This window comes from Silene latifolia, unplaced genomic scaffold (assembly GCF_048544455.1).
Source record: "Silene latifolia isolate original U9 population unplaced genomic scaffold, ASM4854445v1 scaffold_79, whole genome shotgun sequence".
Lineage (NCBI taxonomy): Eukaryota > Viridiplantae > Streptophyta > Magnoliopsida > Caryophyllales > Caryophyllaceae > Silene > Silene latifolia.
In genome coordinates this window covers 1,778,972-1,795,849 of record NW_027413701.1, presented here as the reverse complement: position 1 = coordinate 1,795,849, position 16,878 = coordinate 1,778,972, and the positions used below count along the sequence as shown (strand labels likewise).

Genomic DNA, 16,878 nt, shown 5'->3' with positions numbered 1-16,878 from the left:
CAACATCGAGGTTACGCATTATGAACACGATCCACATACATGAAGAAATACGGACTTTGGCCATCATTTATACCACCACTACATCACATTATTCAGACAAACGTCCATACGACCACAAAACTATACTACCATGTATTACCGGCCAACAACTATCAGTTACAAAACATACAACAAATAATTCTATCATAGATTCACAGCAAAATATGTTCCTATCCCATACCACATATGTTTCATTATACATAATCCCATTGCCCGTACTACACCATCTTACGAAACTGCACAATAGCCACTAACGATCATATAACTTAAAATGCCACTAAAGTACCAAAACACTATAACATAAATATGATTTCAATAATATAGACATAATTTCATCATTTGTTTTTGCGACATTACTCTTCCCCTCTCAAAGGAACTTCGTCCCCGAAGTTCACCACTAAACCGCTTCCTCGATTCAAATTGACATATATATCCTACTACTGACATTACTCGCAAACTGCAACCAACATTGATTCATGCTGACGGAACCTAAGCTATGACATTACACAACTACAACTCATAGCAACGGAATCTGACGGAAATTAGGTAGTATATTTCTCGAGATGTTATTACTGAATAATAGTAACTTTATCAATTATCTGTTATTTAGTCACGTAATTCATGTTACAACGTTATAGCCATTGAGTTCCACTTATCTAATTTGACCTGTTATAACTATAATCAATCACAGACACCACAGAAGATTGCGTTAGATGACCCAACATATATATGTATAGGACTCGTGACAGCTACAATACTCTCTTGTCATTATATAATCATGACCCACACAACTTATATATGTACACCCAATTTCAGTACTTTGAACAATGTGAAATCATTCATGTTAGCCATGGCAAGGTGACAAAACATTCTTATTTTGACGTGTTATCCAAGCACATACATACTTATAACATGATCGCACTTCGTACGGGGACAATTGGTTACGCTAAGCGACACTATTAGGCACCCACAAGCTTTGACATATAAATATCCCAAAGGAAATCTGATGATCTAACAATATGAAACACAAGAAGTTTCTGTAACAGTAATAATCGGCCGAATGTGAGTGGCTGATCGGCCGAGTAAGCTCTACTCGGTCGAGTATAATAGCATACTCGGCCGAGTAAGCTCTACTCGGTCGAGTAGTACCTATACTCGGTCGAATTTTTACACGCAGAGAGCTTTTCCAGCCCTAAAACACACTTCCTCCACGAATTCACCTGCAACAACACAACTACTACACTACAAATCATATCCAAGTCAAGCAAGCCACCTCATAGTATGCTACATAAGTAACGGCCTTACGGCCGAGTACAGTCATCCAAAAGTAAAAGATAAATCTGAAAGATAAGTATCCAACACAAATGAAACAAATCCAGGAAATACAACAAAAGGAGCAAAAGCCAGGGCCCTCCTCCATGTTCTCATCACCACCTGCGCCATAAGTACCTGCTCTCGAGCTAGCTGCTCCCTGAAAACCTGCTGCTGCTGAGTAGTCCCCTCCTAGCTGGCTGTCATAGTTGGCTCCCCGCGGTCCTGTTAGGCAGCCAAACTCGGTCTCCTCCGGTGGCCTCCAAAAACTGGGATCAACTCCGTAGCTGTGGAAGACTCCCGTGTCCACTCCAGGTCCTCTCCACCAAACAGGCTGTGCTAACTGTGCCCCTATGCCATGATTAAGGACCATCTCGTGCATGTTGCGAAGCACCAATGTGGTGGAGATCCGCTCAGTCAAATCACTCACCTGCATCCTAGGGTCATGCACGGTGGGATAGGGCGAGTACTGGTGAGGGTAGAAGTTAGGGGCGGAGTAGGAGGGCTCAGTCACGACCAAGTCTGCCCTAGACTGCCTGACGCCACGGCGCTCACGAGGTGGGGGAGGTGCCTGTTGTCCCTCTGGCGCTGTGGTAGGCTCAGGTAAGTCCAGGAGAATGGTGGGATCAATCAGATAGGTCTGAGGCTCAGGTCTGGGTACACTGCAAGGCTCTCACTCAGTTAAGTGATCGACAACAGGGAGACGGGCAGGGTCGGGAAGTACCATCCACATAGATCATCTCACTCTCCAGGCATATGACCCATCAGCCATCTTCCTCAACCATCTGTTCTGACACCAATACTGAGCGTTCATGGTAGGAACAGTCTCAACATACTCATCCCCCGATGGAGATGGGGCCTCAAAATCTGTCAGACGCTGAGCTAGGCGGGTCAATATGGCCCCGCAAGCCACGTGTCGGTTCGGGGACTGTGCCATGCGCTCAATACTAGAGCAAACTACCCCCGGAGCACTATAATAGAACGGTTCCCTATGGTGCAGGTTAAGGTACGACATAAGTAACATGACCTCATGAGAATTAAGCTTGATCACGTCATCCCTCGCTTACAGCAAACAAGTCATCATCCTCAAGAACATGCGAAGAGTCACGTGCTGTATATCATTGATCAACATGGCATTGGCACTAGGGGCAGGTCGACCAGTCAAGTAAGGAAGGTAGATAGGTGCACCACTGTTCTTAGCTACATGACTAAGTTATCCTGTCCCCTCAGCCTCTAAACCCAAATGGCCCGTAAACTCATCCAAAGTCAGCTCGTGATCCTCATTCATGAGGCGGAAGGAGACAGTCTTCCCCTTTGCATCGTACTTGTAAGAGCTCAAGAACTCCAAAGTCAGGTGGGGGTAGGACTTCTTCCTCAAATGGTATAACCCCTCCATTCCCAAAATCTCAAAGATATGAGATATATCTCCCTTAATCCCCAAGGTCTCTAGAATATCGAGGTTTATACAACAGGTGGGTCGAAAAGGGCGACTCAAAAGAGCTAAGAAAGCCTTGCGCTGCTTAAAATCAGAGAAAATTACCGATGGATATGCCTCCACCGGTGGAACCACGGGCTCATTGCTAGACTGACCCGTCTCGAATTGGGCATTAGGACGGGTCCTCTTGTATGTTAAACCTCTGGTTTTCGCCATACTGCAAAGACAAGTTTTAACAAGGGTACTTGACACACCAAAAATTTTGCCAAAGATGGACTGTTTTTCGATTGTATACAATTTTGAGACGAACTTTTAAGACAAATTTTCTCATCAAAACACCAAGTATTTTATTCAAAACATCATTACCAACATCAAGAAGCTTGCAACGGTATGATAATCAAACAAAAGATGAAATTTTTCGATTTTAGCTAACCCTAAAATTAAAAATTCAATTTAAACCATGAAATTGCTCTAGTAACGGTATAAATGATGTTTATATGCAATTAAATTCAAAGAATCCCAAAAAAAAGGCTTGATTTCAGTTACTCATGATGGCAATTCGAAATATTGGCAAAATCATACCATATCTTTGATAATAAAGGAGGAAATTGAGTTAAAACCTTACCTTGAATAGATTTTTGGCAAGCAAGAACAATTATCCACCAAGAAATCACCCAAGAGCTTGAGAGATAAAAAGTATGGAGTTTTAGAGAGAAGGAGAAGAAGAAGTGGGAGGCGGAAATAAGAAAGGAATGAGCGAAATAGGGTTTTTTGTATAACCTGGATGAGTCCCGATAAAGCAGTACTCGGTCGAGTAATGGTTTACTCGGCCGAGTGTCTACTAATCGGTCGAGTATTCTGAATACTCGGTCGAGTTTTCAAGAACAGTAGCGATTTTAAATCTGACAAAAATGAGCACTCGGTCGAGTGTGGCCTACTCGGTCGAGTATGCGTCTCTACTCGGTCGAGTGTAAAAAAAAAACAGAAATGAAATTTTGAATTTTAATGCACCTTCAAAACAAGTAGCATAGTTTGGAGTTCCGTGCAATCGGCTCGTCACTGTTAGAGCTTACTTCTACCACATAAACATGTATCAACACGAATTATGCATATCCATTACCATTCAATCAACATTTCCACCTTTATTCCTTACTTCATTATTACGACAATTACAACATAAGCATACACATATATCTATTAGTTGCTTCACCTGCAAAGATTAATCTATACCACCACAACTCTACGCATTCCACAATTTATTTTCTGCTCCCATTAAGCTAAACATTCATAACATTTCAGCAAATCCATTTATCAATCGAAGACTTCTCCACTACCATAGACTCTACATGCTAGCCTCACATTGATGCACATTATTCTATCCACATATACACGCAACAACAATCGTTAAGCAACGACTCCTTCTAGCTACCCTTTTTCCCGTGACTGGCTTAAGTACGATGGGGCCATGATTTTCAAATGAGGGCGCCTATTCACTCAAAATCAAGCATCGGCTGGGGCTCCCAACGCACATACACCAGGTTCATTTTAGTTTGACACCCTATATTCATTGGATTCATTGGTTCAGGTTCCAAAATCGTCGGCTCCGATACCACTTTGTAACACCCCCGTATACCGGAATGTCTTACCAAGGACCATTCCAGAATATGAAGGTGTTACCATCTCGGTTACCCGAGGTATTAGATCAAATAGACAATAAAAGAACATTATAATTTATATATAAGTACTCTTTACAACCATATACATAACCCATCACAAGGATGATAAAGACTACACTATTACTCATATCTCTGCATATCTAGACCAGAAGCGTGATAACTCGACTCCCTCTATGCCCAGCAGAAAAAGACCCTATGTACCTACTAAACCAACTACTCACCATCCCCGAATCGATCACCATAGTTTTGAAAACATAACACGGGGTCAGTACTGTATAATTAATAAGACAACAAGACAAACAACTAGCTGATCATCCACCATCTCCGATCTCCGGAATCACACATCGTAACCGACTACACACCGAGGTGTGTAGCCCGGCGAGATTACCCATCGCAACAGATAATCCTCGCCGCCAGTGGGGGACTGCAGTCAATCCCCACCTAACCCCGCTTATCAACGAGCGATATCCTTGTCCCTTAATGTGCACATCCCCTCCCGTGACGGGTTCCACAGAGAGCGAACTAGGGTGTGAAGCCACTACCGCAAGTGACTCCACCACAATCAACACAATCATCACAACACCACAACATCACAGCTGTCACAACACCACAACCGTCACAACACAACTACATCACCACAACACCCATACTCCGATGATCAGCAGATAACAACAATTACAATACAATCACAATCTTAAATCATTTAACAGTAACTGAGTAGGGAAACCCTACCTCATTTCCAATCATGAAAAGCATCCACATATAGCCAAGCAAGACTCCGACATGCATCCTAATAACGCGAACCGACGGTGACATGGGCGATGACCACCACGCGCATCCTTCCTAAGCAAATCCCGACCTTCCCATGGTTGAGGTGTAGGCTATAAACATGAGAGTGTATGGAGGTAGGGGTGATAGGATAGAGTGGTAGGTTAGGGTTTGAGAAAGAGGAACTGTCGAGAAAATGAGAAATGAAATGAGTCTCGCGACTTGCATTTTTATATTAACGCGTCAACAGCAGCCATACTCGGTCGAGTACTGGCATACTCGGCCGAGTAGGCTCTACTCGGTCGAGTATAGATAATACTCAACCGAGTAGCCTCTGTTAGGTCGAGTAACCACTCCTATATGATACATATTCCAATCATAGTCTCTCACATATTCTTCCCTAATGTCTTTCTTGGTCAACAGGGTCGGTCAACAGAGTCCTTAAATATACTGGGTATTACAATCATCACAGTTTTTAAAACAATTCACGGGGTCGGTACTAATTACACAAACAAAGCCACAATGAAACAATTATACAAACAGCTCACACAATCCCAGTCTCCATCTCCAATCTCCACATAACTTACTACACACTAAAGTGTGTAGCCCTGCCAAAGTACCCATCGCAACAGGTACTCCTCGCCGCTAGTGGGGGACCGCAGTCATTCCAACCTAAGCCCCGCTCATCTCCATCGAGCGATAAACCCATGTTCATTAATGTGCACATCCCTTCTGTGGCGGGTTTCACAGAAGGCGAATCAAGGGCGTGAAGCCACTCCCGCAAGTGACTCCACTCAGCTAGGGATGCATCCCGAAGATCATAGACAGTTATACAGTAATCACAATACCTCTATCAACAACCACCAAATCAGAATCCAATACGATAATCACTCAACAACAACAATACAAATAACATCAATATCAACCATGCCATGTAATTAATACCGAGTAGGGAAACCCTGCCTGGAATGCATAACGCCGATAATAGACGATCAAGCAGCTAACTCAGAATCTCTCCTCAACGAATCCCCCTTCTATATATACATACAATCACAACCATATTTACACAAACCCCCAAAACCCCCAAATCACCCAATTAGGGTTTAACCAACTTTAACAAAACAGTATAAAAATTATATGTAAAGCTTACCCTCGACACAAGGATCACAAAGATGTAAAGAACGACGAAAACCGACACTCCTACCTCCGGGATTTGCTAATAATGCGGCGAGGATGAAAGAACGTAACTTTAATCTTCTCTTGTGTGTTTTAAGTTGCAAAAAGTGTTTAAGGAAAAGGTGACGGAAATCTTATATATCAATCCGCATTATTAACAAACCCGTCGAAAATCACCCATTAACCGACTTACTCGATCGAGTAAGTCACTTACTCCATCGAGTGGCCCTTACTCGATCGAGTGCCAAGCTTACTCGATCGAGTACCCATCCGACAGACTACTGTTTTGCGTAAAAACATATTTACTCGACAGAGTAAGCCCCACTAGATAGAGTACCCTAAGACACATAAAACCGTAGTATTACAAAATCAATCAACAACATTGTATTAGTCCAAACCAGGATACAAAAGGTAACGAACTTAACTTCTTTCGATTTTTATTTTCAACACTTTTATATGCTCTCTAATGATAACTAATTATTCACCAGTAAGTGGATTATACATCTGATGTAGTAAATCAGATGGTATAGTTTTGATCATTAAGATAAAGTTTTTGAGTTTTATTATAAAGTTTTTGAGTTTATTTACTTAAACTTTAATCTCAAAAAGTTACATTATAACTCAAATAAAATAACATATGAACTCAAAAAAATTTGATTTTTGACATCATAAAACTAAAATGTAATTTATAAACTCTATACTACTCGAAAAAATACACAAAAACTCAAAAAGTCATTAAATATGATATAATACATCTGATGTCAATCCTTTTTCTCATTATTCACCCTGCAATGTAATTGTGTAATGTATTAGAAGTAAAGTTAAGGGGCTAATTTACTACAATCAAACTTAAGGGGTAATTTGCCACTTCCCTGCTTAAATATATATTGTGAGGGTCAAGCTCAACCCTCAGCATAATTAAGGTCTTTCACGATCCAAATCACACAAATATGATACTTATGTAGACCTGGATAAGCTGACCTGACCCAATAAGGTTACTCGAGATCCGAAAGTGTGATCCGTATTTGACCGGTAAACTTAAAATGACTCGGCCCGAATTGACCCAAAATAACCCGAAATTAACTCCAAGTGACTCATTCAAGGCAAAATTCCAATTGGAAATGAACGCTCTAGAGTACCCCACCCAAAAATAACTCAGATAATTAATAACGGAAAATTATCCGATCCGAATTAACCCAATCCAAATGAGCCATTACAAGGTCTACTTTCACCCCAAGGCCCTACACTACCCCGACATACATGAACGTTTACCAAGTAACCGTGACTCCGTGAGTACATTTCGAGTGACCTTAACCCTTGCTGAAGAAGCTAAAACTCCATTAATGGAGTTCTGAAATGTATTCAAGGAGAACTAGAATCTTATATCCGAAGATTCAATCTGTAACCCTAAATCAGTACACAAAAAGGTACACTAATTTCTTTCATTTTTTTCACATTGTTTATCCTCTTTTTGCTGATTATACTGTTTTTGATCATTTTTTTAATTACCCTTGAATTTGTTTCATTTCAGTACTCTAAACTGTAATCAAGAGCGCAGTTATAAAAATTTGCTAGAAATCTTACTTATTCAACGTTTCTCTTACCCCAATTGTATGCTTAATTTGAAATTGTATGACGTTAGCTGTTAGTTTGAAATTGATTATTTAATTGCTTGGTTATTGTTCGGAAAGGATCAGTAGCGGAACCAGCATTTTAAATTAGACGAGGTGAAAAATAGGGGGAATTAGTAATAATACAATAGAGTAAAGTTTCGAATTTTTCGTTGTTTGGTGGGGCGACTGCCCAACTATTCCTCTTGTTCCGCCTTGAGAAAGGCGGAACATTAAGGTTGAAGCAAACGGAGAAGAAATTACTGTGCTTTTGTCTCGCATGTGATTATTATTGATAATTTGATTTCATTTGAGTTTGTGGGTATTCTACTTGAAGCATGAGCAAGTTTCATTGATTAGGTGTTTGTTGATTTGTACTCTAATTAGGCAAAATTCCGCGATTCGAAGAAATCAGTGTACTGCATTACAAATTTACAAGCATTTGTATCCGCGTAATTCACCTGCATTCATTTCAAGCAAGAGCCCTCTAAAGGCCATGGAGTCGACTAAGAAACTTGGTAAAAGTTTTTTCGATAGGATTAGTAGTTTACCTGATGAACTCCTGTGTCAGATTCTTTCGTGTCTGCCAACAAAGTGTGCTGTTAGCACCAGTATTCTATCAAAGAGATGGCGGTACCTTTTCACTTTGACTGATTGTCTTTCTTTTGATGATGCACCGTATTTTGGTGATTCAAGAGAAAGAAATAAAATTGAAACAGGACAAAAAAGAAGGTTTAGGAAGTTTGTTTATAAAGTCCTGGAATTGCATCAAATCGCACACATCAAGAAATTTAAGTTGTTCTGTGGAGGCACCTATGGTAAATCAGATTTGAATGCTTGGGTTAGTAATGTGGTACAAAAGGGTGTTCAAGAGCTTCATTATCAGGTTGCTGATGGCGGGCTACCAGATGGCCTTGTTATGTGCGACACACTTGTGAGATTGAGTGTGATAGGTTATGAGTATTACGTGATCGAAATTCCTCTGTCAACCTGGTTGCCGAGCCTCAGAATTCTTTATCTGGATTTCGTTGGGTTTGTTGATTATGATTCAATTCAAAGACTGTTCTCTAGCTGTGAATTGCTTGAAGAATTGACTCTCGAGTCTTGTGAATCGTATGCTAGTGGCCATGTTAGTATTTGTACTGGGCTACTCAAAGTGCTCACACTAAAATATTGCTCTTTTCATGATGGGTTGTTTGAGATTGATGCCCCTAATTTGGCATATTTAGCCTACAATTGCAATGATGGTGTAAAAATAGTTCCCTCGTGGAAATACTCGTGCTCTTTTGTCGAGGTAGAGCTACACTTTAACTGCCATGCAGAGGACCATTTACTCGAGAATGACAGTGATATTTTCAGAGCTGCTGCCTATAAAACAACAGAATTACATCTTTTGTCCGACTCAGTAGAGGTATATATATGTTATTTGTGTTTCCCGCCTTTTTTTGTCGTTCAACAATGACACTCTCCTGAGTCGCTTGCTCCAAATTCTAATGAATGTTGAAATTACAAATTTTTATCAGTTTCATATTTTAAAATTTTATTCGTGATACAGTTACTTCTTCGGCTTGCTTATCACGAGCAAATGCCTGATTTTCGTAGCCTGTCAAGATTACACCTTTGCTACATTCCTTATGATTCATGGAAATATGTGACAAGCTTGCTTGACAAATCTCCTCAACTAACAACTGTCATCTTTGAACAGGTTAGCATTAACTAAGTATACTTTTTGTTAAGTCCTAAGGAATTGGTTACAGAGTTTTCTCACTGTTTCAATTCGTATGGTCTTTTTAGGGTCTTCATTGCTGCTCCTATGATCCAGTGTCACCTCCAAGTGACTCGCTCATCGGTTTTTCATGCCATGCTCAAGTGATCGAAGTGCATGAGTTTTGTGGTCATGAGGGTTCGTTATTACTTTTAGGGCATCTTCTTAGAAATGCGAAAGTCTTGAAGAAGTTGATCGTTCGTGAATGTTTTCACTCTGATGTTATGGGAGAAGAACTGCAGATAAGGAAGAATTTGTCGAAGCTTCCAAGGGCATCAAGTGACTGTCGTATTGAAATAAAATAGACTAACAAGTTGAATGAGTTTATTTTGCATGGTCTTCAATTTTCCCCTGATAAAAGCGGAAGCTAACAGATAATCTTCAAGGGAGAATTATGCTATTTTTGAAAGTGTACGTGGTTCTGAGCATTGAAGTAAACAAACCCAATAGTCAGCAACTCAGCAGTCTGATGGGGGAGGTAGTTTCTGACCATGCTCTTTTGTTGTTTGATTTGCACTGTACAGTTTCGTCGTCTGTATTAACTATTAGACCCTGGAAAATGACGTGGGCCCTTTTAAGGCGTTGAGGATGTTGTGCTTGTACTCTCTGGAAAATTAATTATTCAAGGTGAATGCATCAGCATTTCTGCATATAAAAGTGATTGAGAGAGGTAATGTTGTGCTTTGCCAATAATCTTGATTGTGATGATTTGTACAACAACAACATCAGAGCCATAATCTCAAAATGATTTGGGGTCGGCTGACATGAATCATCCTTTAGAATCGCCTACGGGTGAATGCACACCTCAAAATGTGAAAAAAAAGAAAAGAAAAGGGAACAAAGAAAAACAAAAGGGAGAGCGAAACATAATACAAAGTCAAGATAAACTTATAGGTTTTAAAATCGAAGTCCAGTATTTTTTTTATAAAAACTTGAAATTTAAATCGAGAATAAAGATTAAAACGATTTTGAAAATCAAAGTAAAATTTAAGGCTCCGGAATACCTTAGAAGTAAACCACATAAAATATATAAGAACTAGTATTGGTGATCGCTTCGCCCGGGCTACCTCTACTTATTTAAAGTTGCATAACCCATAAATTTATCATTAATTTTATACCAGATTCTAAAATTACGATGAAATAAATTTTGAGACAAATTCACTACTCCCGCTATTAATATTTTACTCTTATTAATGAAATAATAGTAATAACATTTCACTACTTGCTGTAATCATTGTTACTTTCACTACTCCCGCCGTAATTATTGTTACTGTCACTATTGCCGCATTAATATTGATAATTTGACTACTCCCGCCGTAATTATTCTTACTTTAACTATTGCCGCATTAATAAATTATTTCACTACTCCCGTTGTTTCTACATCTCACTTTTACTATTCAAATGAGTGATTATTATCGTATAACTATATCCAATATTACTACAATTCTTTTTTTTACTGACGAAATTACCTTTACTACTTATGCATGCAATTTTAAGAGGATTATATATTTATATAAATATATTACATATATGCATTAAATCAAATCGAAAGAATTATGCAATATTATATATTATGGAATCTAACTTGAATTATTTATAACCTACTTATTATAGTTTTGTATGTTAAATAATTAACATCTCTATACATCTAATAAACTATAAAGTTTAATAAATTGCATAGATTTTAAATTAATATATAATTTTATTGTGATAATAATTAATATCATAAGTGTGCATTTTTATACTAATTAATTATTTTATTTTAAGAAAATTGACAATCTTCTAGTCTTCTATAAATATTTAGAAAAATTAGGCATCTTCTTTCTTTTAGTCTCCTTGAAATTGACCACCTTAATTAATTATTTTATTTTAAGAAAATTGACCATCTTAATTAATTATTTTATTTTAAGGAAATTGAACATGTTTAGGAAAATTACCAAACTTCTATATAATTTAATTTTAACCCAAACTATATAATATTTGCATTGAGATCCCATGATCGAGTCCATCACACGGTGCTATTGATTTAAAACTATATCAATACTATATATTAAATCCAGAAACCAAGGGAGTTCAATGTAATTAAAGAAAGTTATACAAATTAATTATACTATATAGTTTTAAATCACTAGCACCGTGTGATGGACCCGATTAAAGGATCTCAATGCAAATATTATATAATTTAGGTAAAAATTAAATTATATAAAAGCTTGGTAATTTTCCTAAACATTAGTAAGAGACTAACACATGGTCAATTTCTTTAAAATAAAATAATTAATTAAGATGGTCAATTTCCTTAAACTAAAATAATTAATTAAGATGGTCAATTTCAAGGAAACTAAAAGAAAGAAGATGCTTGGTAATTTTCCTAAATATTTATAGAATACTAGAACATGGTCAATTTCCTTAAAATAAAATAATTAATTAGTATAAACATGCACACTTATGGTATTAATTATTATAATCATAAAATTATATATTAAATTTAAAATTTATGCAATTTTATTAAACTTCATAGTTTATTGGATGTATTAATTATTTAACATAAAAAAATATAATATAAGTAGGTTATAAATAATTCAAGAGTTAGATTCCATAATATATAATATTGCATAACTCTTTCGAATTTAATTTAACGCATATATGTAATATATTTATATAAATATATAATCCTCTTAAAATTGCATGGCTAAGCAGTAAAAGTAACTTCGTCACTAATATGATAGTAATCACTCATTTGAATAGTATAAGTAACAATATTATCGGCGAGATTAGTGAAAGTGGTAGAAACAACGGGAGTAGTAAAATAACCAATATTAATGCGACAATAGTGAAAGTAACAATAATTACAGCGTGAGTAGTGAAATTATCATATTAATGCGGCAGTAGTGACAGTAACAATAGTTATGGTAGGAGTAGTGAAAGTAACAATGATTACGGGCAAGTAGTGAAATGTTAATACTATTGTTTCATTAATAACAGTAAAATATTAATAGCGGAAGTAGTGAATTTGTCTCAAAATTTATTTCATCGTAATTTTAGAATATGTCATAGAAAAATATATTAATGATAAATTTATGGGTTAAGCAACTTTAAGTAATTTTATTTAATGAAAAAAAAAATTGAACGGTAGGTAGAGGTAGCCCGGGCGAAGCCGGACACCAATACTAGTAGTATAATTAATTTGTATAACTTTCTTTAATTATATTGAAGTCCCTTGGTTTCTGGATTTAGTATATAGTGTTGAAGTGGTCGGTAGAAATGGTATAATAAAGGAAAAAAGAACAAATGATTTTTTTTTAAAATTAAATAAAAAGACTACACATGTTAAATAATATCAAATACTAAAAATGCACATGTATTCTTTCCCTCCATTATACCCTCTCCGTCACCATACTCTCCTCAAACCCCCAAAAATCTAATATTGTGATGATTTGTAATGGAGAAAAATACCTGAGTTACCTAATTTACTAATTATATAGCGATTTTTTTTCGCATTAAACGGTATCTTAATGCATTCCTATTTCCAAAACCTTGGCGGCTTCTACTACTGTGATCCAATTTCATCTCAAGAGGTGATTTATAATTCTCCAAGCATCGTCACATATTTTTGAAAAATGTAAACATGATCGTTCGTAAATGCGGTTAAATCGATCGTCTCGGGGCTTCAAGAGTATTTTTTTGAACTTTATAATTCTTCAAGTATCGTCACAACCAGATTTTTCCACCAAACTTGGTGTCCTTCGTATTTGGTTAGACAGCATGGTCTGAGTTTATAGAAAGCTACTCGATTCACAGCCGATTAGAAATCAGTACCCAAAAGGTACCCTTAGAAAAGTGACTGATTTGGTGTCATTGCACATCAAGCACTTGCAGGAAATGGAAGTAAAAAGAACGAAATCATCAAGGAAACGCTATGCACGGTCATTTGTAACTGTGAGGATACTCATGTTTCACATCGACAGAATAAAGATTGAAGATAGTGTGCAGAAAATATAATAGTACAAGGCCTTTTGATAATGAGCTCAAGAGTAAATACGTGAGGGCTTGGCCCAAAATGGACAATGTCTTACTATTATGGACAATGGACATCGGTGCAGGAGAGGCCCAACACGGGATATTCACACTTCCGCACAACAAGTGGTATCAAAGCCCAAGGTTCGACTTGGACTAGACACGGGGATGCATCAGCAGGCCCAAGACTTGAAGTTGTACAGTGTAAGGCATGAAACTCCTAGCTCGGGGTGAGTCCTTGAGCAAACCCGGCCCAAGGTTAAATGGATACGTCATAGGTCTTGTAGAGGCAAACACCGATCCCAGAAACTGTTGGGGCACATGGACATGCAGGCTCAGGAGCATTTGGGGACACTCACTTGACCAGGCGGTGACATGTGGTGCAGGACATGGCTCGTGGTAGAATGGGGTGTTGGCTAAGGGGAGGTTATCAAGACTTGTGATATTTCGGGTGTCTAGAAGTTGGGGTTGTAGAAGTGTGGGAGTTCTCCATAGAGGCCAGGTCAAGGTCTGAGTCAAGATGATGGTCCTTAGTTTGAGGGGATGATTGTTAGGGTGCAAATTCATGTCCCACATCGGTAGAATAAAGATGGAAGACCATCCTTATAAGTGTCCAGAAAATATAATAGTTGATGTATCACTTTTATATACACTTTTATAACTCCTTTCATGTTTTTTTGATACTGTTTCTGTGCCTATTATATTATTTATATGCTTTTTATAGTGAAATGTCGATATTGTCGCTACTTTATGTTTTAATGGAGAAATGACGCATTACGAGATGAATCAAGTAAAGATAAGCATTGCGGAGTACACGGGGCATGGCACGAGAAACGAGGAGACTTGAAGATAAGAAGAGCAGATAAGACGAAATAAAGCTGTTGCACTTGGTTCCTCGATCGAGTACATGAGGGATCGATCGAGTAACCCTCCTCGACCGAGTATGTCGAGGCTCGATCGAGGATCTTCTTTGATGGACTTATTTCCGTATTTTCCTAAAACACGTCTTGTTTGTAATATATATTCTAAACTCGTAGGGTTTATGTTTTTACGCTTTTATTACTTTTCGTACGGCTGAAATACTCTAAGCTTTCATACTTTAGATCTTTAATCTTTCCTCATTAATCATTAGGTACTAATCGTTCTTCATAATTTATTGTTCAAGTTTTATGCTTTTAATTCATTATTATTGTTTCATGTCTTCAATTATGTTTTCATCCATCTTTATTGTTGTTGATCAATTTACTATGAGTAGCTAAATCATTCAGCTAAGATGAAGGGGATCTAGGTTGATTAGAAAGGGGATTACTAATTGATTGTTAGTAATATCGTTAAAACTATCGTTTGATTATTGTTCTTCTTCTAATTATATGATTTAAGGCATGAGTCTATAATTAGTGTAGGGAATTAATTCTTTCACCGACATGTTTAGAATTAATATAGGCTGCGATAATCAGATAGATTCTGTTTAATATTAGCGATTGCATGTTAGACTTAATCTAAAGGGCATAATAGAATTAATCAATCTTGTGACCTTAGATAGTTTGATTGACCTAACAATTGATTAAGATACACCCCATATAATTGACCTAGTGAACCGGAATCCTAGACTCTTTAATATTATTGTTACACATCTTTTAATTTACTTGTTATTAGTTGTTAGAAAACAAACAAACAAAACCCCCATAAAATTGTTACCTTTAAGACACTTTTAATATTAGCAAACTGAATTTTACCGCCTCCCTGTGGATTCAATACCTGTCTTACCTCTAGCTATTTTGTTAGTACTGAGATAGATTTATTTTGATTGAGGTGATACGACTTTATCCTTATCAAATTTGGCGTCGTTGTTGGGGAGGCAACAATTTTCTTGTTTGTTTGTTTTTATTTTATCTTTTTGTTTCGGGGAACCTAGTTCCTTGAGATCGTTCTCACACTTTTATTGTTAGTTTTGTGTATGCCCAGGTCAACTAGGTCTGGGATTCTTCTAATAGATCCCGAGCCAGAGAAGACTTTTCGCTACAGATGAAAGTTTTAGAAAGAAGTGGGTCAAGTAGAAGACTTGAGTATAGTTGACATTGAGACGAAGCATTCTACTACTTCAGAAAATCAGTCCTTTGAAGAGGACACTACTTCTAATCTTGAAATTCCAGTTCCTGAGATTACCATCATGCCTACTTTAGCAAGTTATTCCAAGCCTACTTTGGCCTCCATCACTAAAGGATTCAAGCTTTCTACCTCAGACAATGGAACTTTTGAGATTCGTCCGACTTACATCAATTTGGTAGAACGAAATTTATTTGGAGGTGGAGCTACTGAAGACCTTGCAAAACATATGGAGAAATTCGTTACCTATTGTTGTTCCATCCCTTTAACTACTCGGGTAACACAAGATCAGGTAAAGCAGGTGCTCTTTCCTTTTTCTCTAAAAGATGGTGTTGCGGAGTGATTGCGAGATTTGGATATGGAGGATCAATGAGTTACTGACTGGAATACTCTAGCTCTTACTTTCTACAAGCGGTACTTTCCACCACAGAAGACTAACACATTGAGAAATCCGATTACCAGCTTCAAACAAACAACTACTGAATATTTGAATGAAGCATGGGTTCGCTTCAAATGTTTGGTCCGTCCAGTTCCCCATCATGGCTTTCAAAAGTGGCTTCTTTGCAACCAGTTTTACAATGGGTTGTATGATAATCATCGTGCTTTGCTAGATTCTTTAGCTAATGTGAGGTTTTAGGACAACACTAATGATGATACCGCGTGGAAGTTAATTGATCAGATTGCTAATACCCATACTGCCAAGTATGGAATTCCTAGAGGAAGTACACGTGGGAATGGTGGAGATAACAATCTTGCGACACAGTTAGAGGCTATTTCTGCCCAAATTGCTGAGATGAAGACTACCCAATCTTTGGGTAATAAAGAGGTAGTTCATGCTATGAGTCAACAGGAGGAGTCTTGTGCTAGATGTGACATGGATGCATAATGCAGCTGAGTGTTTGAGCACATTGGAGAAGGTTAATGCCTATCAATCTTTTTGGCAAGGTACACCTTTCTCTAGTCTTTACAATGCAAGAA

At 37.6% G+C, this 16,878-nt stretch overlaps 1 protein-coding gene and 1 non-coding gene across 2 annotated transcripts; one reads left to right on the top strand and one right to left on the bottom strand.

The window, feature by feature from the left end:
- Window positions 1–7,653: 7,653 nt before the first annotated feature.
- LOC141640455 (F-box/LRR-repeat protein At4g14103-like) lies at window positions 7,654–10,431 on the top strand. The gene is made up of 4 exons (XM_074449260.1): window positions 7,654–7,832; window positions 8,403–9,426; window positions 9,571–9,720; window positions 9,810–10,431. The coding sequence occupies exons 1-4, from the start codon at window positions 7,762–7,764 to the stop codon at window positions 10,083–10,085; spliced, it is 1,521 nt and encodes a 506-aa protein (XP_074305361.1). The 5' UTR covers window positions 7,654–7,761; the 3' UTR covers window positions 10,086–10,431.
- A 5,908-nt stretch (window positions 10,432–16,339) lies between these two features.
- On the bottom strand, window positions 16,340–16,446 carry LOC141640465 (small nucleolar RNA R71). Its single transcript, XR_012542997.1, has one exon. It is a non-coding gene; the product is annotated as a small nucleolar RNA R71 (small nucleolar RNA).
- Window positions 16,447–16,878: the final 432 nt, after the last annotated feature.

Bases quoted from the DNA above. Each gene is read 5' to 3' on its own strand.
- LOC141640455 (XM_074449260.1), top strand. From the start codon at position 7,762: ATGTATTCAAGGAGAACTAGAATCTTATATCCGAAGATTCAATCTGTA. The intron at 9,427-9,570 runs GTATATATATGT...TTCGTGATACAG, and splicing joins TTTTGTCCGACTCAGTAGAG to TTACTTCTTCGGCTTGCTTA. The intron at 9,721-9,809 runs GTTAGCATTAAC...TGGTCTTTTTAG, and splicing joins CAACTGTCATCTTTGAACAG to GGTCTTCATTGCTGCTCCTA.